The following is a 23,625-nucleotide window of genomic DNA, read 5'->3' as shown; positions in this document are numbered from 1 at the left end:
GGTCACACATCAGCAGTAAAACAAACCGAATGCACAGTAGCAAGTCAAACCCGGACGAACTCTCCATCTTCTTCGCCACCGCCTGCCGCCCAACGTGCCTCCTCGCCTCCGCCTTGGCCGCCACCGCTACCGCCGGGACTGGCACGGAGCGGGAGGAGATCTGTCGTCGTTGCTAAAACCACCTGGTGCTGTTGCAAAAATATTTACCACCCCTTTGTTTCTACCAGCTGAGATTAATTTATTAACTCTCTTTAACAAGTGTTGATTTAGTGAAGAAATATTTTCCTTTTAACCAATTAGGTAAGCAACACAAATGCGTATATCCTCATGAGATCGGTTTATCCTCATTCTGCATATTGAAATAAACTTTGTCTCCGACAACGTTACTTGAAATTAATCTAATAAAAACAAGAAGAAAATGGATATATATTCTAGATTATATTATGCTTTCTTTTTATTGCTGGAATAAGGTTGATCTGCATCAATTCCTATTTGTAATTCAGATTGCTTTTATTGCTGGAATAAGGTTGATCTGTATCGGCAAGATCAACAACCCACGGAGAGGTGTATCGATCGATAAGGCGCAATGCAACGTCTTATACGATTGTAGTCGGGTCATCAACGTTTCTCCTAAATCGTAGTTATTATCAACTCATCGAAAGATCGGGCCAACAACAGCCGTGAGTGTAAAGTGGAACTCAAGGTTTATCAAAAACATCCCTCAACCTTTTCCCTAACACCATCTTGAGCTATTTATTAAAGTTAACAAGACTATATAGCACAATAAACCCACTAATCAGGATATATTATTAATCGTTTGAGCTATTATTGGTAAGCATATAAAAATAAACTAAGCAATAAAAATAATTTATGATAATATATCAATGTTAGTAGCGGGTTTAAAAGAAAATGATGGAAAATAATCTATGATGAAAAGAAAACTAAAGCCACTAAAAAATTAATTATTTTGGCTACAACCGATAAGCTAACCAACACATGATGAGAAACTATGTAGCCTGGATAGGAGATGGCCGCCTTTTTTTTTTTGGTTGAAGGGTAGGGTGGACGGGGCTGCCCGGAATAAGGAATATTCCCTCAATGTGCTGGATGAGTGCATCCGACCGATTTGGTTGGATGAAGCCATCAAGTTTTTGTCCTATTCTGATTGGTCGCGGTTGGTTTGATTTTTTTTGTTAAGAAAGCTCCAAAAATTTTTTCTCCTAAACCATTTATCTAATTTATGATTTGATTACACAATTATATTTGTTACTATAATTAAATCTTTAAATAAGATATCGGATGATTATATTTTGATAAAAAAATATATATGACAAACTTTTGGCTTTTCCCATCCATACTATATCCCTCCAACCAAACAAGAAATTTGGTCATCATATATATACAAACCAAACAAAAATTTAGATCGCCATATCTCTACTATTATAAAAACTGAAGATGTTTTTGTCGGTATTTTGATACGTCATCCGTGTATTAGTCGGTTTTTAAGTTTATTTACTTTTGAAAATACATATCCGTATCTGAGTCTTTTTTAAGATCATTCACTTTTTAGTAATACAAAAGGAATCATATAAGAAATATGTTTAAAAAAACTCGCATGCTAACTTGAGACGATCGGACTACTAACTGCAGCTCATGATTTTCTAATAAAATATATATCCAAGCGAACTCCCACAGCGAATTTCATCTTAACTAAAACTATATGACAACAACAAAATTAAAATAGACTTCACCCGTTGCAACACACGGGTATTTATTCTAGTTCAATAAAATATGAATGGCCGTATCCCATCCATGCATGACCGTGAATCAAACACACCGTAAATAACAAATATTGAGTTATAATTGGTCAGCTCATTTTCTAGTTATTTCAAATTTTCAGATTTCCACGTTTGGGTAGGGTGGGGTCGTGGGGATGGTATGTGCAAACAATCCGGGGGGATTAAGTACTAGGCGAAATTACTAACTTACCCTCACCATTAGTGAGTGAGTACTGTAATCCTGTGAGTTTCCACCTCGTCAGTTTGCCCTTCCCCACCGCTGCCGCCTCCGCCTCCGCCTCCGCCGATCCCCATCCATCCATCCGGCGAGCGAGCGAGCGAGGAGGGTCGCCGTCGCTCGCCCTGCTGCTTCCGCCGCATCCGGTACGCAGATCCTCTTTCCCATCTCTCTCTCTCTCTCTCTCTCTCGACCCACGCACTCTTTCTCGAATTTGCGTTAACCCTAGCTTCCGTTCTTGAAATTTGCCTTAACCTTAATACTAGTAGCAGTTTGATGGTTCCCAAAAAGGTTTGGGGGGTTTCAACCGAACCCCCATGTCCCATGTTAGATCCGCCACTGGGAATGTGCCTGTACAATTGTTTGTGTTACATTATGTGCTAAATCTGTTTCTGATGTATGTGAAAAATATCGTACTCTTTTCTTCTTCATTTTGATGCTTCATTTCAGATATATTACAGAGCTTTGAAGGTTTACCTATTTTCCATATGCATAGCTTTGATGATTGGTTTTGATTTTTTTTTAGTGTGTTTTGTGTGTTCAATATTGATTGTATCATACTCTACTACTTTCCGTTGTATGCCTAGCAAGCTTCATGTGAAAGGCCAGTTGAGTTTAAACTATGAAGGTCCCAATACGCTTTTTGGGACATATCTAGTGGAAATAATTATTTTTTAATATCCTAAAGACATTTAGGTATGATACAAAATTTACACTAAAGAAAACTCCCATAGCTTCAGATTGAATTAAATAAATTTACCTAAACTTCTTTCATGTTCTCTTTATTGCATTTCCCCCATTTTGTGCATGTCCCCAAGTGATGTTCAGGCTGTCTAATATGTTCCATGGAAGATAAGTATGGCTTTACTGCAGTGGTGAATGCGGACTATGGAAGATAAGTGTGGTTGTAGTGGTGAATGCATACTGGGTAGCTTGCCTTCATGCTGGATGCTCCTTGTCTCTCAGTCTCAGTTTTCCACCATGTTTGTCAAGTTAATCAGATGCATGGGAGGGGAATTTGCCGAAACCATCCTTTATTTGTTACCCTCCATAAGAATCTCCAGCTTTTTGTATATAGGATCTGTGCAGCAAAAGTAAGTTGCCCTAGCAGTCTGTACAAAGAATATCATATCTATTGCTAACAAAATATGTAAATTTCCTACCATTTATTCTGGTGGCAATTGAATATCTAAGGCCCTGTTTGTAGCATTGGGATTACATAGAACAGAAATTCCTACTAACTGGATATGGTGTCTCGTATGATATCTTTGAGAGAATCATACTTTCGAAATGGGTCCTAAACTTAAGTGCAGGCAGTGATTTTATATCCATGCATGCTTTAGTATCACTAGAATAGAGTGCTAGAGTCACAACTTTAATTTGTAGCATTAAGTCATTAACATAAATGGGTCCTAAACTTAAGTGCAGGTGGTAATTTTATGTCCATGCATTCTTCAGTAGCACCTGAATAGTGTGCAAGAGTCGCAATTTTAATATGTAGCATTGACATATAATTGTCCTTCCATCCTGCAGTTCCCTACTTATATTATTTTGAAGAGATGGGTAGATCTCCAAGGGGCCGGAACCTCCCAGCTCGTCGACGTGGATCATCTTCATCTTCTAGTGATTTACCTTCCTGCTGCTGGAAGATGAAAGGAACATGCGAGCAAAATGATATAGCATTGGTCTCTGAGAAAAAAGAATGGAAAGGAGCTTCTTGCCCAGTTTGCCTGGAGCATCCACATGATGCTGTCCTCCTCCTCTGTACTTCTCACCACAAGGGTTGCCGGCCATATATGTGTGGTACCAACCACCAGCATTCTAACTGCCTCGAACACTTCAAAGAAGCTTACGCAAAGGAGAAGTTGGCCCACAGTGTATTAATTGAGTCTTCACCTGGCCTTTCATTATCTTTGAATTCTCAGCCAGCCAGCAAGCAACAATGTGCAATGGAACTTGCATGCCCTCTTTGTCGTGGGGATGTCAAAGGATGGACTGTGGTCGAACCAGCTCGCCAGTATCTCAATCGCAAGAAAAGAGCCTGTATGCATGATGGCTGCTCATTCATTGGTTCATACAAAGAACTTTGCAAGCATGTGAATTCCAAGCATCCTTCAGCAAAACCTCGTGAAGTTGATCCTGCACATGCAGATGAGTGGAAAAAGTTTGAATGTGAAAGAGAGCGGCAGGATGCCATTAGCACTATCAGAAGCATGACCCCAGGGGCTGTCATTATGGGAGATTATGTGGTTGAGTTTAATGGTGGCAGCAACAACAATTTACTTTCTGATGGAGATGACTTGGAGGAGAGGCTCAACTTCTTCACATCCTTAGATCGCACTCTGAATGAGAGGCTTGACTTCTATGAGTCATCAGATAGTAGTTTGGATGACAGCATTGACTTCTTGGCATCCTTATTTGGCCATGGCAGGAGAATTGCCAGTGGTGATTCATACACCAGAGCTTACAGAAGGTACAGGGAGAGGCCTAGGCGTAATGTCACAGCTAGCTCGGTCGCTGCCTCTGATATCCAGCATGATTCAGCTAACACTCGAAGGGGACGTGTCAGTGGTATTCGGGCCATAGGGAGGACTTCGCGGCGGTACCATCCTGTGGTGACTCATGTAAGGTCAACACATGGCATCTAAGAAAGGGAGCTACCACGGGTTCTGTTCATTCTATCCATCCGCAAGGGAGGCAAAATAACATACCGCGGCATTTGATGCCTGGTTTTCAGAGGATCATCATGTTCTTCCAGTACCTTTTTCTTTGCTGAGACAGGCAGCAACCGAGGATACAGGTTGGACGGAGATCTCTGTTAGGGCACTGCTCATGCCTATATAGGGCAAAAACAGTGCTGCTTTTTTCCGGTGCTGCCTTGCATGGATTTTGTGAATGCCCTTTTCTTTTCCTTCCATTGGATCGACGCAAATGGGTTTTTTTGTTTGGCAGCGATTGCTGTTCCAAAACATGAACATCATGAAAACTTATTGGGCATATTTGCTTGTCATGTGCTGCCGTTTTGTATCCATGTTCTAGTGGATCGCACGTTTGATCCTAGCGACTTATTAGCTATTATTATCATCCATGAGCATATCTTTTGTTTGTTGTTACCATGCTGCAACCTGTTACTGTTGATTTGACAGGAACGCTACAGCAGTCATATCAGTTTGTTGCTATTGAGAAGAAGTTTGGGGAAAGTTGGTACTACTTCCGTCCCAAAATAAGTGCAGTCGTGGGGAACCGTGTCCGACGTTGACCGTTCGTCTTATTTGAAAAATTTATGAAAAATTTGAAAAAAATTAGTCATACATAAAGTACTATTCATGTTTTATCATCTAATAACAATAAAAATACTAATCATAAAAAAAATTCAAATAAGACGAATGGTCAAAAGTTGAACATGAACAATGCAAAACTGCACTTATTTTAGGACGGAGGGAGTAGTTTGGAAAAAAAGTTAGGAGTTTATGTGTGTAGAAAAGTTTTGGATGTGATGGAAAGTTGGAAGTTTGGGAGAAGTTTGGTGTGCACTAAACAGGGCAATTTTGAATTTTGCGAAACATTTAGGGTGTGTTTAGTTCACGCTAAAATTGAAAATTTTGTTAAAATTGGAATGATTTGATGGAAAGTTGAAAGTTTATGTGTGTAGGAAAGTTTTGATGTGATGAAAAAGTTGGAAGTTTAAAGAAAAAGTTTGGAACTAAACAAGCCCTTATATGAGAAATGATCTAATCACTAGGAAGGGATGTCATTGAGCTTTGTAAGAACCATGATTCATCGTTAGAGATTCCTACGCAACAAGAATACAACATCAACCTGAACAAATCTGGAAAAAAAAAAGTCAACCTGAACATCACTGTAATCGTTTCATGAAATCAACCTATACAGTATACAACGATCACTGTTCTCTCATAATCTCATCAAATCAAGCTGGACAACTATCCCATCCCATTATTTTTCATACAACTAATGCTCCATCAGAATCTGCCTCAAACAAAGAACCATAAAAATTTTTAAAGAAAAACATACAGCTAAAAACTTCAGAACTGTTGCTTCGTTTTTGTGCCGGACATGGCACAGAAACTGAACTATTATCTGCAATTTCTGCACTCGATTTTGTATTGTACAATCCAGGAAGCAATATGAGACGATGCAGAGATCTTTGATCATCAGAAATCTCGGCACGGCTGCAGAGCAGAGAGAGAGCTGAAAGCTTCAACAGGAGGCAAAAGCTCCTTCAGGCCTCAGGATATGCCGACCGTCTTCCCCAGCAGCCACATGACGAGGGAGAACTCGATCATGAACAGCGCGTGCAGCCACGTCCGGTCGACGACGAAGCCGTACACCGTGATGCCGGCCCGGTTGTTCTCCAGGTACGTCACTGACAAAAAAAACACCACCACCACCACATCGATCAGGTCAGGACGAACTGATGAAATGAAATGCAGCTTTCACATATGTTTGTTTGTTCTTTTGTTTGTTTGTTTTGTTTTGTTGTGAGCGCTTACCAAGTGCCTGCCTCTGCTGGAAGCAGTGGTTGTTCTGGAAAGGGATGTACTTGGACTTGGGGTGGCCGGAGTCGTCGTCGTCGCTGGAGGAGGAGGAGGAGGAGGAGTCCGACGAGGACTCGCCGGAGGCCATCCAGTAGGCGTTCACGGGCACCAGGTAGCCGACGATGCGGGGGAGGTCCGGGTTGGGGTCCTCCTGGTCGTTGTCGAAGGCGTTGATGGTGGCGTCGGCGTGCCACCCCGCCGCCACGCTCGTGATCGCCTGCGTCTTGTGCGTGATCTTCGCCGCGCTCTGGAGGCACACCAGCAGCCCGGCCACGAGGCTCAGCGAGCAGAGCTGCACAACATGTGAAGCGACAAACAGATGTCAGGTACTCGAGTCTCAGACCGAGGCCACTGAAGCCAGTGGCTGACAGAATGAAAATTTCCAAGTCCCCCGGCAAAAACTTCCAAGTCTCACGGTAAAAATCAGAGTTCACGATGAACGCAGGGATTTACTGCTGGGTTCCTGGGTTAACTATCAGAGCAAACACATTGAGTTATGTTTAATATGGAAAATGATTCTCAAGGAACAGATGGCTGAAACAAAGACCAAGTTTTATCCATTATAAAAAAAAAGGCCCACTGAATGACCACTATAAAATATACTTCAGTTTTATCAGAAATTCCAACATTCCATTTTGCAACCTAATTGTTCTTCCTGATCTTACTTTTGAAGGATAACATTCTATATTCAACTTCAGGAATATGCATTTCCTCAAGCATCTACCAGGGAATTTGTCTCTTTTAACATTTTGCAATACAAATCTAGCTAGCTGTATAGCCCTTTTGAGACACAGACAACTACTGATGGAGTGGTGATGGGAATGTGGATCTAGTTGTCTGCTGTGGACATGTGGTGGGTGGTGGAGGTTCATGCACTGTTCTGTTCTACTTCTAGAGTTATCTGAACATTTGTGCTTCCTTTTCAGGGCGTGCAAGCTTCTTCTAGGACTAACTTTACTTACAGTGTGGCTAGCCAGTAGCCACTTGACCTTGCTCAACCTGATCTGGCATTTTCACTATCCCCAACAGCGGAATTCATATTTCTGAGCTTGTAGAAAGAAACAGGGATAGAGCAGAATTAACAGTTACTAAAAACTGCTTCGATTCAGCCCCTTCTCATCATTCCTGTCCCAATTTTACATGTATCCAATTGCGGTTTCCATTTCCACCGAATCATTTTCCTATCTTGAAGAGATAAATTTGTAGTGATTACTTACTGCTAAATGCTACTACTAATTATGCAGTGAATCGCATCTTTGAACAATGCATATTTCTGATTCAGATCGTTCATGATGCTACTGATATCTTCATACCAAATCGGTAATCGCATCACCTTGATTTCTCGGTGAAGGAAGCAATTACTGCTTACCTTTTAACATAAATCGGAATGGAAGTAAAAAAAAAAGGAGGAGCAGAAAAGGAAGATTTACCGCGAGCTCGCCGGCGGTGGCGAGGTTGATCTGCGCGTGCGGCCTGGTGGTGGCAAGCAGGGCGGCGAACTGGCTGGTGGTGACGAGGACGAGGCAGCAGAGTATGAAGCGGCGGTAGCGGTGGCTGATCCTGTGGAGCTGCTTCCTGATGCGGCGGTGGCTCTCGAGCACGGCGGCGACGTCGGCGAACCTGCAGAACTCGCGCGCGAAGCCCTTCATCCGGAGGATCTGCAGGTAGCAGATGGTCCGGAAGAGGACGCAGACCATGAAGAAGACGGCGGTGCGGTAGGCCCAGGAGGCGACCTCGACGGCGCACGCGGCGGCGGACCACCACGGGGAGCGGAACGGCGGCGCGGCGAGGTACCAGTACGCCTTGTAGGCGGCCTCGGCGAGCGTGCAGGGGAGGAGGAAGCAGGCGAGGACGCGGAAGGAGCCCGCGAGCTCCTCGATGTAGCCGGACCGGACCTCCTCGGAGTCGTCGCGGAGGCGGTCGAGGTAGAGCAGGCGGCGGAGGCCGCGGCCCTGGAGGAGCGCCGTGAGGGTGAGGTAGGCGAGCGCGGCGGCCAGGGTGAGCGACACCTGGACCTGCCCGTCGAACGGCGACCCCCCGCCGCCGACCGGGGAGGGGAGCGCGAGGGTGGCCGCGGACGGGGCGGCGACGGCGAGGAGGAGGAAGGCCGCCCACGACGCGGCGCCGCGGGCGCGGGTGGAGTGGTCGACGCACATCCACGCGAGGCAGGAGCGGAAGCTGTGGAGCTCGTCCCCAGCGTGCGACACGCACCGCGCGTACTGCTGCTTGCGCTGCGCGGAGGACGAGGACAACGACTTCCGCGGCAGCAGCAGCGGAAGCGACGACGGCGGCGCGTCTTCCGCCATGGCCGCGCTTTCTCCTTTCCTTTGGCTGGCCTTCGCCTTCGGAGTCGGGGTGGTGGGGGTTTTGATGGCTTTGTGATGTGAGGCTGCAGGTGGGGCCCCTGGACATGGACTGCGTACGCGACAAGGAAAGTTAGCCAGTTAGCCAGGTGGGACAACGGTATTGGTGAAGGAAGCTGGTCGGAGCTGTGTACACCTGGGTCCTGTGATATTCTCCCCCGGGTTCCCGGAAATGGCCAATATAAAGATGGTCTAAATTAGGATGGTAATTAATTAGTACTACTAATATTTCTTTATATATTTGTGGCATGATTTAAGTGTAAATAACAGGCCGCAAGTTTCCCCAAAGCGTTTTGGGGTGGGTTTACCGTGATCCCACGGTCTAGCGGTAACCGCGTGGTTACCGTGAATACCGTGCGGTTATCACGAGATATATCGTGATTTTAAAAATAAGAAGTTTAACCACACGATTTTGTAAACCCTGATCACAATTCACATCTACACAACCCCCATGACTTATAAACCGCTGTCAAAAATTAAATTTTAAATTTAAATTTAATGTTTTTCAACATTTACTTTTGAATAGTTAAAAAATATATATGCAAAAGTTTTATCTATAAACTATTTTTTAATTATTAATAAACCGCTGCGGTTTATAATAAACCATGGGTAACCAATAGGATCCTGCAACTGCGACACCAATACTAATAGCTGTGTGTGGGGGTGATGTTCACTGCTTTAACACTGGCTGCTAATTGTCACGTTGTGAGCACAATTATTGCGGCTCATCGTGACACGTCGGCCGTCCACTTCCTTGCCCAAGGCCCCCCACCAAATACGAGCTCTCCACCTCATGTCGGAGACAGAAGATAGATACAACAAGACAAACGGAAAGAATCCCAGAGAGAGAGAGAGAGAGAGAGAGAGAGAGAGAAAAGAAGGCCGAGCTACCTGTCAAGTGTCAACAGCAGCGCACTTCACTCCCCCACTTTACCACTATAATCAAGGCTTATGCTAGCTAACCGCTCTATTGATAACCCGTTAGGAATTTAATTAGCACTAGTTCAGTATGGGCTAGCTTGTCGCATGGCGCATATGGTGCTCTGCTGATCTGCTCCGCTGTCTGACAGCCGCGAGTGACAACCATGATCATGTGGTGCCAGTTACTAGTCGCCTGAATCAGATCACTAGGATCGCGGGGTGAACGCAGCGTGCCACCTGCGAACTCCTGTTTTTCTGTCCTGCGAAATGGACAAGACGATGCGCGGCGGTGGCGGCGGCTTCGTCGTGGGTTCTTCTCCGATTGGTAAAACAGTACACCCGGTAGATTGTTATATTTTTCTCACGAAATTATATATAGATTTTCACATTTTTACTATTAGAATATATTAAAATGATAACATAATTTTAAATTATGTACTAACTTACCAAACTAACGTGATATATATGTGGTAGTGGTTTATTATTTTATAATTTTAAATTTTGTTCTATATGGACTCTAGAATACCATTCCAATATTTTTTATTATTTAATTTCGAATTTTCATTTTTTTATAATTTTATTCCCATATGGACTCTAAACCCTTCTTTTCATATTTCTTATTTTTAAATTCCAAACTTTAGTTATTTTAAATTATATTCCTATTTGGACTTTAGCCCCTTCTTTCAATATTCCTTATTTATCTTATTTTTATATGGACTATATATTTCTCTTTCAATATTTCTTATTTTTATTTTTTAATTTATATTTATAAACTGTATTTTATATGGACCTTAGACTCTTCTCAATATTTATTTTTTAATTTTTAATTTGATTTATTTCTAAATTATATTCTATATGGACTATAAACTATTTCCCAATATTTTTTTAAAAAAAATAATTTTATTTACTTTTATATTGTATTTCTATATGAACTATGTAACCTATAACTTTAATTTTATTTTTTTGCGGGGATATAGCTTTAATTTTATTAACATTTAATTTCGAACTTCAATTAGTTTTAAATTGTATACATGGACTCTAGTATCCTTTTTCAATATTCCTTATTTTTTTAATTCTGAATTTTTTGTTTTCTTAAATTATATTTCTATAGACTTTATTTTTTTTCTTTCTATCCAATTAATATAAGGATATCTAGGCCGTTGGAGCAAATGTAAAGGCTCTTTTTTTATTACTTTAATAAGTTAATAGATTGTATGTAAATGTGATATGCTTTCCTAGCTTTCTAATAGTGTAGTTTTTATAAGAAAATAATATGTATAAATTATTTCTAAAAAACTGTGTTTGACCTAGTTCTCAATTTTATAATAGCTGATTCATTTGTACCCTCGAACACTGATCGCAAAATTATTCAGCTATACAGCTTTTTTTTTTTTGAGAAAGAGCGGACAATTTATTTATTACTGTCCACATTTACATTCCTATTCATATTACAAGGAGGATTTGAAAACCAAAGATAACACCCCTCCTGTAAAGTAGAAGCAAACTTAGCTAAGTTGTGAGCATCAAAATTACAAGCCTGATTTTCATGACGAAACTCTACTTTTGCAAAATGCTTCCTTCTTGCCTCAATATCATTTAGGACTGCTAAATATTGGCACCTTGGTTTCTTTGAGATGCTCCTAATGACCTCAAGGCAGTCTGAGGCTATACAGACCTCTGACATATTACAGCCCATAGCTATTGCCAAGCCTTCATTGCATCCAAGTGCTTCCAAAGTTGCCGAGTCAGAGAGCCCTTCCCAGACCATAGCACTGGCTGCCACAAATTCACCAGATACAGTATGACACACTGCCCCAACAGCTCCCTTGTTACCCCATCGTGATATTGCTGCATCCACATTTATCTTTACGCAATCTTCTGGAGGTGGCATCCATACTGGTACTTTAGGATAAGTCAAGTGCTTCTTATCCTGTAGGCATAGAGGAATATTAATCAAATCCATATCAGCTAAATATGATTTAATAAAATGCATTCTTGTTAAAGGGCTTTCATAAAATTCGTCATGCAAAACTCTCCGTCTAGCTCGCCAAATTGCCCAACATGATACAAGTAGCTTCGTCCTGTCTCCAGGTTTTAAAACATCAAGCATGTAAAAGAGCCAATCCTTGGGATCTTTAATATTCGTGGTTGCAATTAGTTCTGCAAGATCATTATCCATCAAAGCCCACACACATTTTGACATAGTACAATGAAGAAGTGCATGATCCCAAGTATCCTCTGCAGCACCACAAACTTTACATATACAAGTTGTACTCATATTTCGTTGCTTAGGCACCTTCTCAGTTGGGATGGAATTCAGTGATAATCTCCAAGCAAAAAATTTCACCTTAGATGGCCAGCTATACAGCTAATAAAAACTAGGAATAAGTTCACTTTGACTCCCTTAAAAGTGACCAGAATCTAATCCATGACTCTAAACCATAATACCGGATATCTTGACCCCTCAACTATTAAAACCGGTATAATTTGACTCCCTCGGCGGTTTTGGATGATGGTTTCGCTGACATAGCGTCTACGTGGCAGTATTGACTAGGTCTTCGTCCTATGTGGCGTTGACATGGCGCTTAAGTGGCATTAGAATTAAAAATATATATGCGGGGCCCATTTGTCATTCAAAAAAGAAATTGTGGGCCCACTGACATGTGGGGCCCACATAAATCCCTTCTTCCTCCTCCCTCTCTTCCTTCTTTCTTTCTCTCCCTTTCTCATCGGTTCTTCCCCCTTCGGCCGGCGGCGGGCGGTGAGGGCCGAAGCTGCGCTGGGTGACGATAGCGAGCAGCTGGCGGGCGGCGACGAATGGCTCGACTGCGTGTCACGAGTATACTAATTCTTCAGCGAGTTCGTGGATATTTGAGGAATTGGAGGGAGGAAAGAGCAGCTTGAGGAGGAAGAAATTAACCAACAGCACAGGTGAAGAGAATGGACTTGAGCTGGGCTGAATCAATCCCTTAGACAGCATTTCTTGGACTTGAGACTCAATCTCATCTTTCTGGGATGGAGTATAACGGTAAGGCCTCACGTTGACAGGCATTGCTCCAGGGATTAAAGGAATGGTGTGATCAAACGATCTCACAGGTGGCAGACCCTGAGGTTCCTCAAATACTGAAGCAAATTTATTTAGCACCTGTTGTACTGCAAGAGGAAATTCTTCTGAAGGTTCCAGGTCTGTAACACAACACAGTTGAACAAGATTTGCTACTGCCTGTCTATGTTTCAACCCATTCAACTATTTGGAAGGAATAAGTCCGCACTGTGCAGTGTTTGACAAAATTCCCTGCAAAGTAACAACTGGATTCCTGCCTTCAATTGTGAGAGATTTAGTAACCCAATTCACAGTCATTGGGCTGTGCTGCATTAGCCAGTCCATTCCTAATATCATGTCATAATTTCCCAATGGTAATATCTTGAGAGTAGTGCAAAATTTCTGTCCTTGAGTGCTCCATTCACAGGCCGGAATTTCAGACTGACAGTGCAAAGTAGCTCCATCAGCCACCTTCACTTGCAAATTAGTAGCAATCTGAGAAAGTTCCGATAACCCTTCTGCCACTCGAGCACTAATGAAACTTGCAGTGCTACCAGAATCTACCAAAATAAAAACGTCCTTGCCTTGAATCTGACCCAACATCCTCATGCATCCACTAGCTTCAGATCCTTGAACTGCATGTACAGAGATTGCCATCAACACCTGACTGTCCGATAAAACAGAATTCTCAGGATTGCAAACTGCCTCATCACAAGCTTCATGCAAAACAGAAAACAGCTCCTGAACTGCATGCAATTGCACAGTGTTAGCACACTTATGAGTGGGAGACCATTTCTCAGCACATATGTAACATAATCCTTGTGCCCGACGCTGTGCTTTAAGAGCTGACACTTTCTCTGAAGATGCAGACAATCTTTTAATTTCCCCTTCCTTCTTCTCATCCACTCTTGCACTCTGAATTACCCCCAAATGACGACCAGGAGGCAATGGTAAAGGAAAAGCTCCCTTAAAATTTCCACCAGTCTTGTGCTGCCCAGAACTCTCAAACTTCTTGCCCTCCTTCACCGGTGTGGAGTCAGATGATTCCAACACTTCCTCCTGCAAGGAAGCAACAGCCAGAGCAGACTCGAGATTCTTGGGTCTCTGAAGTAAAACAGCATTTCTAATCTCCCGACGCAACCCATCAATAAATCTATGTGTCAAGTAACACATATTTACCCCAGGATCATAAACTAGCAATTGATTCATCAATTCATCGAATCGTTCATAATACTCCCAAACCGAACCCGTCTGTTTAATTTGATCCATCTGTCTAATTAGCGAATCATGCTGGTCTCTATCAAACTTATCAGATACTGCAGCGCAAAAATCCTCCCAATTAGGGAACCGCAAGTGAGCTCTAGTTGATCTCAGCCACGAAGCAGCCCTCCCAGAAAAGTAAATGATAGAGACTCTAACCCACAACCCTGGATAAGTGTTATTCACATCAAAGTAATGCTCACACTTCATTCTCCAATCATGTGGATCTGAACCATCAAATTTTGGGAAATCTAACTTAGGGACTCTATGGTTAAACCTACGCTCTCCCGAATCAAAATCATTTTCCCAATCCAAAATTCCCAAAGATGGAGCAGGTGAACTGAACGTACCCTTGACCGAGGTCGGGACCACGGTGGTAACCACACCTGGTGCCCTTCCCCGGTGTTCATGTGGATGTTGGCGGCCACTGGCCCACTTGTCTCCGCTGTCCCCCGCCGCAGCCACGCGCGAAGCTGGTGGCGTAGGAAGCAACGGCGCCTTCCTTTCCTCGTCCGTCAACGGAACTCGAGGGGAAGACGTCGCCGGCGGCGCGGACTGCGATTTGCCGAGCAGGTCCATTTGCTGGCGGATATCACCCACCTCCTCACGCAACTCCTTCACTGCCGCTTCTACTTGCGGTCTCCAGTTGGTCACGCCTTGGTCCAGCTTGTTGACGGCGGTTGCGTCTCGCCTTGCGCCCGATTCAGCGAGACAAGCGACTCCTGAATCTCCATTAAGACCTTGCCAAAGTCGATATTCTGCTTCTCCATCGCTTCGACCTGCAGCTGAAGGCGAGATGTATAGCGTGGCTTCTCCAGGATCGATGCTCTGATACCAAATTGTCATGAGTACACTAATTCTTCAGCGAGTTCGTGGAGATTTGAGGAATTGGAGGGAGGAAAGAGCAGCTTGAGGAGGAAGAAAGAACAGAACAAGATAGCAGGAAGAGAGATTTGAATCAATTGGGAATTGTTGTGTACAATGTTTTTCATATCCCTCTCTCTCCAATCCTGCCGACCTTTATAGCAATGTGCTCAAGGTCTCTCTCTCTTACCGTGGCCCGGTCTCTGACTACCGGGTCCACACACTCTGTGGGTACATGGTCGGTCCGATCTTTTGGGTTGACTTGTGTTCCGAGCCGATGTCGTGACACGCACAGTAGATGGCGATGGCGTGACACTGCGCGGGCGTGCACGGGAGGCGGCAGACAGCAGCGGGCCAGCTGCAAGCCAACAGTGACGCCGGCAAGCAAGCTGCAGGCAAGTCTGCAATTTCATTATCACCAGCAGATAGTTGCTACTGTAGCTTTGATGGGGTTACTAGCTCAGCTCGGGTTCGAACTCGTAGAATGAATTGACGAGCACGTCGTCGGCGAGCTCCAGCCTGTCGAACTGCTTCATCACCAAGTCGAAGTACGCCGGGTACGGGCCGGGGCCGACCTTAATGAACCACGGCAAGCCCTCCAGCTCCAGCGCCGGCAAGCCGATCAGCGCGATGGCGCCGGCCTCCACGGGGACGTGTACACGGCCGCACCACGCGTGGCCGTACACCACGTTGACGGCGCACGACTGCGTGAAGAACGTGAACGCCACCGCCACAGCGCGCGCCCAGAGGAGGAACGCGTCGTAGACGAGGACGCGCACGGGGCGTCCACCTCCACCCCCCGGCGGCGGCAGCGGCCTCGTCCCGGAGGAGCTCGTCCAGCGTCACCGCCCACGCTGACTCGAGGCGATGGATGCGGAGCCGGCGAGGAGATGAACCCCGATGGAGAAGTCGGGGAGGACGACGCCAGCAGTGGCGAGGTGGAGGTGCCGGCAGTGGCGAGGTGGAGGCGCCGGCGACAGGGACTCATGACGCCGGCGTGGCCGCGTGGGGGAGAGAGAGAAGGAAGAGAAAGAGGGAGGATAAGAAGGGATGACGTGCGGGTCCCAGATATCAGTGGGTCCCGTATGTCAGTGACCCACAAAATTTTCTTCTGAATGACGAATGGGTCCCACATGTATGTTTTTAATTTTTAATGCCACCCAAACGCCACGTCAACGGCAGACAAGGTGAACATTGCCACATAGACGCCACGTCAGCAAAACCGCTCTTCAAAACTACCGAGGGAGTCAAGTTGCACCGGTTTTAACAGTTTAGGGGTCAAGATATCTGGTTTTATAGTTTAGGGGTATGGATTAGATTCGGATCACTTTTAATGGAGTCAAAGTGAACTTATTCCTAAAAACTAGCCAAACCAGCTGGAGGCCTGGAGAAGCCAGCCCATCAAGCCCATCAAGCCAGTCCAGCGGCCCAGCTCAATGGACAAAGAGTACAGTACACCAGGCACCACCGCACCAGCTGACCAGGACCAGCACAGCACAGTATGTGCCTAGGGGATGTGCATGTGGTATAAATAGAAAAAAAAATTATTCTTACACACACAGAAAAGCAAAATGCACTGAAAATATAATAAAGAAAACTATATATAAAAGGAATGCAGCAAAATGGGGGATGTGCATGTGGTATAAATAGTAAAATGCATCAATACTAACACAAAAAATGAACACAAAAAATGCAAAAGAAGAAACTGAAAAATATAAAAAAAATGAACACAAAAAAAAAAAGCAAATAGGAGTCTTGGGGATGTTCGTACAGAAAAGCCAAAAAGGGCGTGGTCGGCAGGATTCGAACCTGCGCGGGTAGAGCCCACATGATTTCTAGTCATGCCCGATAACCCAAATTTGTCATATTCATAGTTTCACCGATAAATGGCAGCAAAGTGAACGCCTCAACTCTAGACTTCTGCACTAGCAAGTAGCAACTACCGACCCAAGTTACCAGCAAATCTCTAATACCGATTTCTGGGTCTAGGATCTGCCTTCCGATTGGGCCACGTGGCGCCCTAAAATTTTGGTTAGACCTCACCCAAAAATCTGCCAAGTGTCGATCTGGATAACCTTTCGCGCATATTCCAGTCTTCCAGCACATCGTCCGCCTCCTTCGCCTCTCACGTGACGGCGCGCTTGGTGGCGGAGACGCCGCCCGCACCCCCTCCCCTTCTCCTCCTTCCTGCCCCGGCCGTCGACTCCTCCTTTTCCATGCCCCCGCCGCTGCTTCTCTCCATCCGCGCCACCTCGGCACGCCTCCCTCCACATCTCGGTGGAGCTTAAGCACGTCGCCGCTTCCAGACGACAACTGCTCCTACCGGATCTAACAATGCCTAGCTCGGAGGTGCCAGAGCTTGCCGCCGCAAGCTTGGTGGTTGGATGCCTGGATCCAGGGTGGACCAGCGAGGAGAAAGGGGTTGCCCCATCCGCACCACCCTAGTTCGAGAAGATTTTGGAGGTGTCAGCGGAGCTGTTGGCGGCCGGCAGTCGGATGACGTCGGAGCTGGTCAGCGCTCAGCTGCTTCCTGGTGGCGCCGAGCAGGCCTTGTCCGTGCAGCTTGGTGACCTCAGCCACCTCGCCTACTCCCATGCCAACCAAGCCCTCTTCAGCCCAATGGCCCAACATACTAAATCATGCTTTCACTCTGAATAAAGCTTTAATTGTGGCTGAAATTACTCGAGCTGTGCTGTTCTTTGGCATCGATTTTGCATGATCTTACCAAGAGCAGAACATAGTAGCTTTAATTGCTATTGCTTTTTTTTTTCGAACGTTGCTTTGCTGTATTCTTCCTGAGACGAGTCATTTACTCTACTTTTACTTTATAGTTAGACGTGAATAGCTCCGTATCTTTTGAGGGAGAGCCTAGAAAAAGTTCAAATCAAGATTTGGGGCTTACCAAGAGGAAGGGAAAAAATCAAGGCAAGATTTGGGATAAGGTAATTCTGGGATTCATCTTGTAGTTGCCTTGTAATTTGTCGGAGGAAACTAAGACCTGTTTAGTTCACACCAAACTTCCCCAAACTCCCAACTTTCTATCACATCACATTACATCCAAAACTTTTCTACTCACATAAACTCCTAACTTTTTTTTTCAAATTACCAACTTTCCCTAAATTTTTTTCCAATTTCAGAAACTAAACACAGCCTAACCAATGTTACATATGTTCTGCATTCCTCGGCAGCCTATAGTGAAGCTGCTTAGTCCAGCCTGTCACTGCCAACGCCTAAATATAGCCTATGTTTTCTCTTTTTCTTTGATCAAATGTTTAATAAAATTACAGTAACAAGTACTATCTTCGTCCCAGAATATAAGTATTTTTAGAGTTGGGCACGGTTATTAACAAAGTAGGTTGAAGTGAATGATGGAGGATTGTGATTGGTTGAGTAGTGAAGGTAGGTGGGAAAAGTGAATGGTGGAGGTTGTGATTGTTTGGGAAGAGAATGTTGATGTAGAAGTTATTATATTTTGGGATAAATCTTGAGAGCTAAAAGTTATTATATTTAGGGACGGAGGGAGTAGTGAGTTTGCATTGAATTTTGATACAGTCAGGAAGTTTTTATGTTGGAAATATCCCTCCTCCCCTAGGTTAGTACTGGGTTGGCAATTGGGTGGCTAATTTCGGTTGGGCGCAGTGAAGTGCATAAATTTTATGCTGAGTGGTTCTGTCACAATTAATGGGTCATTGACTTAGCCTTGGACTTCCAAAATTGGGTAGTGAGGAGTGGATGATTTACAAGGAGCTTTGCTAATTTGCGAGTAGAATCGTAAGAGTCTTTCTCTATCCAGTGGCAACTATGCTTTAGTTGGGATGGTGGTTTAGAAGTTACAACCTCTGACAAGATTTGTTTATAAGTCTTCAATTCACGACTCATTTTTTATCAATATTTTGAGTTTTGTGGGTTGATTTGTGAGATGTAAAATTGTACAATGTCTCATAAGAATTTATCAGTAAATGTCTTTGAATGGATATGATTATGTTTATATTAATTTAAAATGATATGTTATTCAATTTCCAAAGATGGTAAATTAATTTCTCTGAATTATTTATATGAGGATGGAAGTGAGGTTTATTTTAATTTCTAAATTGATTTTGCTTTTAAGTATCACCATGAATGTGACTTAAAAACTAATTAAAGAATCCGTCAGTAAACCATAGCACAACCTATACGCATGAATGCATATATTAAAAAAATATGCTAAAATTCATGGTTATATATTTATGGTTTAAACTGTAAACCGAACAAATAGATGAATAGTAATGATATATTTTTAAAGAGTAAATTGCACACACGATACAACAGACAGGTGGGTGCGATATAGTGAAAGAACTTGAGAATTGAACGTCCGAGTGCAACAACTTAACAAGTAAGTGCGTTCTAGTATAAGAACTTAACAATTTATTATTTTGGTGCATCAACTTGGCTAAGCATATGATATGTGAGTTTTTTTTTCACGATGTCAATATGCCATTACAAAGTAATCTTATGGATATTACATTTAATCTTTAAGAACTATATTGCACATAGTAATACAATTTACATCCAATTACCTTTAAGAATTTTTTTCTTCACATTCTCAAATATTAACCGAAATAATAATTTCTAAATCCAGTTTAATTGACTTTCAGTTATTAGTTATTAGGATAAAAATATAAATATACTTAAAAATTGAATTTATATAAAAAAATGCTCCAAATAATTAAGTTGTCGCATAACTCTTAAATTTACTTTATCAAAATCGTACCTACCATGCAAGTTGTTGCATTTATATGATCACTTATAAAGTTCTTATACTAAATTGCACCTACCTGCCAAGTTCGTGTATTAGAATGCTCATTTTTCAAGATATTGCACCAAATTGCACCCACCTGCCAAGTTGATGCACCGTGGATGCAATTTACTCTATTTTTAAATCGTAAAATTTACGATGGCATGGTTCCATAGAGATGGGGAAAAAAAGAAAATAGGGAAGGACAGAGGAAAAAGATGAATCTAACGGGTGTGTCTCACGTGCCGTGCAGATGTGGAAGAAGATGAAAAACGTGGCGGCGAAGTTATGGTTCCATTTTTGTAAAATTTGACTTGCATGGCTACGAATAGACGAATTGTAATATATTTATCTGAATAAACACATTTGCAATGACACAGATCAAATTAACCCTTAATTTTATCGAAGACTTGCTAAATAGTACTGCATGCGAAACGTTTACAAATTTGGACCATTAAAACATTCTATAGGCTAGCACATCAATATTTTCTACTTCCTGATCCAATATGCGGCAAAGCGCATCTATTTTGAGATGTTATTTTGAGCTTAGATTTTTTTTTGCCGGTTTCCGTTTATCTAGGTGTAATATATTTGTCGGAAAATAAACACTAAACTAATTATAAATAACTCTACAATGTTTATATATCCTAAATGAAAAAATATAAAGATTCACGGGCTATTTTTAGTTGGTGCGCCAAAGGCGCACCCATTTTCTAGTATGGTCCGAAATTATCACTCTTACAGGCCAAATTTATCAGCAACTACGAACGGAGATTTTCAATGCCAATGGGCAAAAATTTACGAGCTACCACGGGATAGAATTACCAGCAGGTACGGGCCAAAATCACAAGCAGCCATTAAAGTATAATTAATGGGCTTCTTTTCGATTGCTTTTGTTGGGGTTAATTAATGTTTGCGGAAATTGGGCTCTGTTTAATTTGTGGTGGGCCGATGTCAGAGGAGTTCAGGAGCAGGTTTCAAATGAAATGTGAAGCGTCTTATTAAATACGAACTGAAAAATATTGTGCAAACTGAAATGAAAATGTGAATGCGAAGCGTCTTATAAATACTAGTACTAGTATTATATAAAGAGAAAATTCGATCCATAGCACAGGAAAGAAATCGGTACCAAAAAATAGCACACAAAATTTTCACTTTCGGCGAGAAGCACAGGCCACCGTTTTTCCTTCGTCCCGTAGCACTTCCGTCGCATTGCGAGGTAACGGCGTTAGATCGGAGTGGAGAAAAATATTGTTGGATTCATTTGCCCTTCGTCTCTTCTCCCTTATTCCCCATTTCCTTGCTCTTTCCCGTTCATTCTCTTCATTTTCCGCTCAGCAAACCCTAACCCTAGTTCTTGTTGGCAATGGCGGCTTCGGGTAGCTCAACTGTTCGTGGCTCACATGTTGAGGGATCCATGCTCCGCCATCCTCGTCATGCATCATCCTCTTCCACTGGTCAGATTCGTTTTACTCCCTCCTCATTGTTGCCATTGGTGTATTATCCGGATTGTGGAGAGCAAATTGTTCGGTATGTGTCCCGCAGCAAGAAGAACCCAAATCGAGTGTACTACAAGTGTTCAAACCGCACAGAGGTAAAGTACAAATTTGTTGTGATTTATTTTTGTTGTTTGCACCTGTATTGTGCCTAATAAGGTGATGAATGGGTTAAATTTGTAGAGGAATGCCCCATGCGATTTTTGGTATTGGAAAGAATGCTACCAGAAGTACCTTATCGATCATGGATTGCTGAATGGAGATGCTAGTAGGGAAGAAATCAAGGGAGATAGTTCTGAAGAGGATGAAGTTGAAGACCTAGGTTCAAAGAAGAAGCTTATAGATGTTGTATTGATGATGAGGTCCGAAGTGAAGCAGCAAACTCTCTATTTGAAGATTGCAGCATTTGGCATTGTTGTTTTTGGTGCTGTACTTTTAGGTATGATTGCTGTAGTGGTGGCAAAGGGCTTTCTGTGAGCTCTGCTGTAATCTGGAAGTTAGTTGTGATCTCTGATGTATGTGACAAGTTAGTACTTTTGTATGTTTATGCACTTGAAGTAATGGAGATTATGTGATGATAATTATTCTAATCTTAATGAAATGATGATAATTATGTGACAAGATAGTACTTTTTTATGTTTATGCACTTGCATAGTGTGACAGGAATAAAACATGAATACTTAAGGATCAGATTTTGAGCGCATTTGTTCTACCAAACATGTCCACACATAATAGGATAGATTAACAGGTGCATACAAACATAGAGTTTACATGGTCCATGGTCCATGGTCCATAGAGAGATACAGAATAGATTAACAGATCCATAGAGAGATACAGGTCCATAGATTAACAGGTAGTATTTTGGTTCATTTTGTCCTAACACTAGCTGTCCTTGCTTTTGTCTTTGCTAGCCTGGGAGGAGTTGTCCTTGTAGGCGGCTGAGATGTAGAAACTACTCCAGCAGGATGTGAAGGGGATGTAGGCAGTGGCTGGTGACGGAGCTTGGGGCTCCTCACTGGGAGACCGCGCAGGCCCCCCTTTGCCGGTTCGGCCGGGGGCCCTGGGTGAGATTCTAAGCTCCTGGTCTGTGGAAAGTTCACGAGAGTGGAAACACACAAGACACGGGCGATGTATACAGGTTCGGGCCGCTGAGAAGCGTAATACCCTACTCCTGTGTTTTGGTGGATCTGTGTATGAAGAAGCTACAAAGTGTGAGCCAGCCCCCGATTGTTCTGGGATCGTTTTTCTCCTCTCCCTTTCTACGTGGGCAAGGTCTTCCTTTTATATCTCAAGGGGATACCACATGCACCATCTCTCCCTCTCTTTCTTTTGTGTGGGGACTCATCCTCTCTTCCCTCCAACTTGACTTCTCTTCATTAATGGAAGGAGATTTGTATGGCTGCCGTCCGAATGACCTTCTGATGGGACGGCCCATACCTACCTCCACTTCCACCGGAAGCAGGCGCGACGTGGGAACATGGCTGTCTGCTGACGACATGACCATTGTCAGACCGGTCACAAATCGGTCATTCTTGTCCACCACGTGTCAGTTTAACAATCTGCATGTTCGCCCTTCTTCATACAATATCTTGCCTGTAATGGTTAGAATGAAGCCTGGTATATATCTGACCGGAACCAACGTGCCATCTCCAGGAGCTAACACGCCGGCTCCGGCTAGGGACGAGTGCTTGGAGGCTCTCGTCCTGACGGGATGGGGCGAGGCGTGCGTCAGACCGCCTGTCGCCACCTAACCCACGATCTGATCGGTCTGTGACTGGTCACTGACCGGATAAACGAGCGCGCTGCACTGCGTTACATGCGGCGTTTTGCGCTCGTCCAAACCGCAATAAATGCGGTTAGGTGAGCCCCGCTATGCTCACCTACCCCATATACGCGGCGCAAAACCCACAAGGGGTCGGGGCGCCTCGGCCCTCGGGGCCGAGACGGGAGCGGTCCGACCCCTCAGGGAGACAAAGAGAAGGGCGACCGTATCACCCTTGGGCCCGACCCCCCCGAGGGGGTTAGGCCACGTGGGTGATCGTGTCTGCCTCAAGTCTCTAAGTCATGATACTCCCGGTCCCATGTCACCGACAGTAGCCCCCTGCGTTATGCCAGGGCGATCGCCCTCCCCGAGGGAAGCGGTCGGGCGTGACGCCACTTCTAAGGCCTGGTGACAGGTGGGGCCGGTTCCTACAGGTGCCGTCGAACTACATCACCTAGAGGGCGGTGTGAGGCAGCTGCGATGGGCTTGAGCTGGCCTCGGGGGCGGAGACGAGCTCGGGAGCTGGGGTCCACTCCACCACAAAGTCGGCGAGGGCCTGGCTCTTGATCG

General features: G+C 43.9%; 3 protein-coding genes across 3 annotated transcripts; 1 reads left to right on the top strand and 2 right to left on the bottom strand.

Annotated features, from left to right (window-relative positions):
- Positions 1 to 1,993: 1,993 nt before the first annotated feature.
- LOC4329710 (uncharacterized) lies at positions 1,994 to 5,026 on the top strand. Its single transcript, XM_015770892.2, has 2 exons — positions 1,994 to 2,162; positions 3,550 to 5,026. Exon 2 carries the CDS (start codon positions 3,576 to 3,578, stop codon positions 4,662 to 4,664), a length of 1,089 nt encoding a protein of 362 aa, XP_015626378.1. The 5' UTR covers positions 1,994 to 2,162; positions 3,550 to 3,575; the 3' UTR covers positions 4,665 to 5,026.
- An 834-nt stretch (positions 5,027 to 5,860) lies between these two features.
- LOC4329709 (uncharacterized) lies at positions 5,861 to 8,912 on the bottom strand. The gene is made up of 3 exons (XM_015770891.3): positions 8,003 to 8,912; positions 6,528 to 6,864; positions 5,861 to 6,400 (listed from the first exon to the last, which is right to left on the bottom strand). Exons 1-3 carry the CDS (start codon positions 8,876 to 8,878, stop codon positions 6,264 to 6,266), a joined length of 1,350 nt encoding a protein of 449 aa, XP_015626377.1. The 5' UTR covers positions 8,879 to 8,912; the 3' UTR covers positions 5,861 to 6,263.
- Positions 8,913 to 11,635: 2,723 nt separating this feature from the next.
- Positions 11,636 to 15,151, bottom strand: LOC4329708 (uncharacterized). Its single transcript, XM_066307873.1, has 2 exons — positions 14,510 to 15,151; positions 11,636 to 11,786 (listed from the first exon to the last, which is right to left on the bottom strand). Exons 1-2 carry the CDS (start codon positions 15,003 to 15,005, stop codon positions 11,782 to 11,784), a joined length of 501 nt encoding a protein of 166 aa, XP_066163970.1. The 5' UTR covers positions 15,006 to 15,151; the 3' UTR covers positions 11,636 to 11,781.
- Between the last annotated feature and the right edge of the window lie 8,474 nt (positions 15,152 to 23,625).

The sequence above is a fragment of the Oryza sativa genome, chromosome 2 (assembly GCF_034140825.1).
Source record: "Oryza sativa Japonica Group chromosome 2, ASM3414082v1".
Classification (NCBI taxonomy): domain Eukaryota; kingdom Viridiplantae; phylum Streptophyta; class Magnoliopsida; order Poales; family Poaceae; genus Oryza; species Oryza sativa.
Note: the sequence above shows the minus strand (reverse complement) of the source record. Positions and strands in the feature narration are given on the sequence as shown.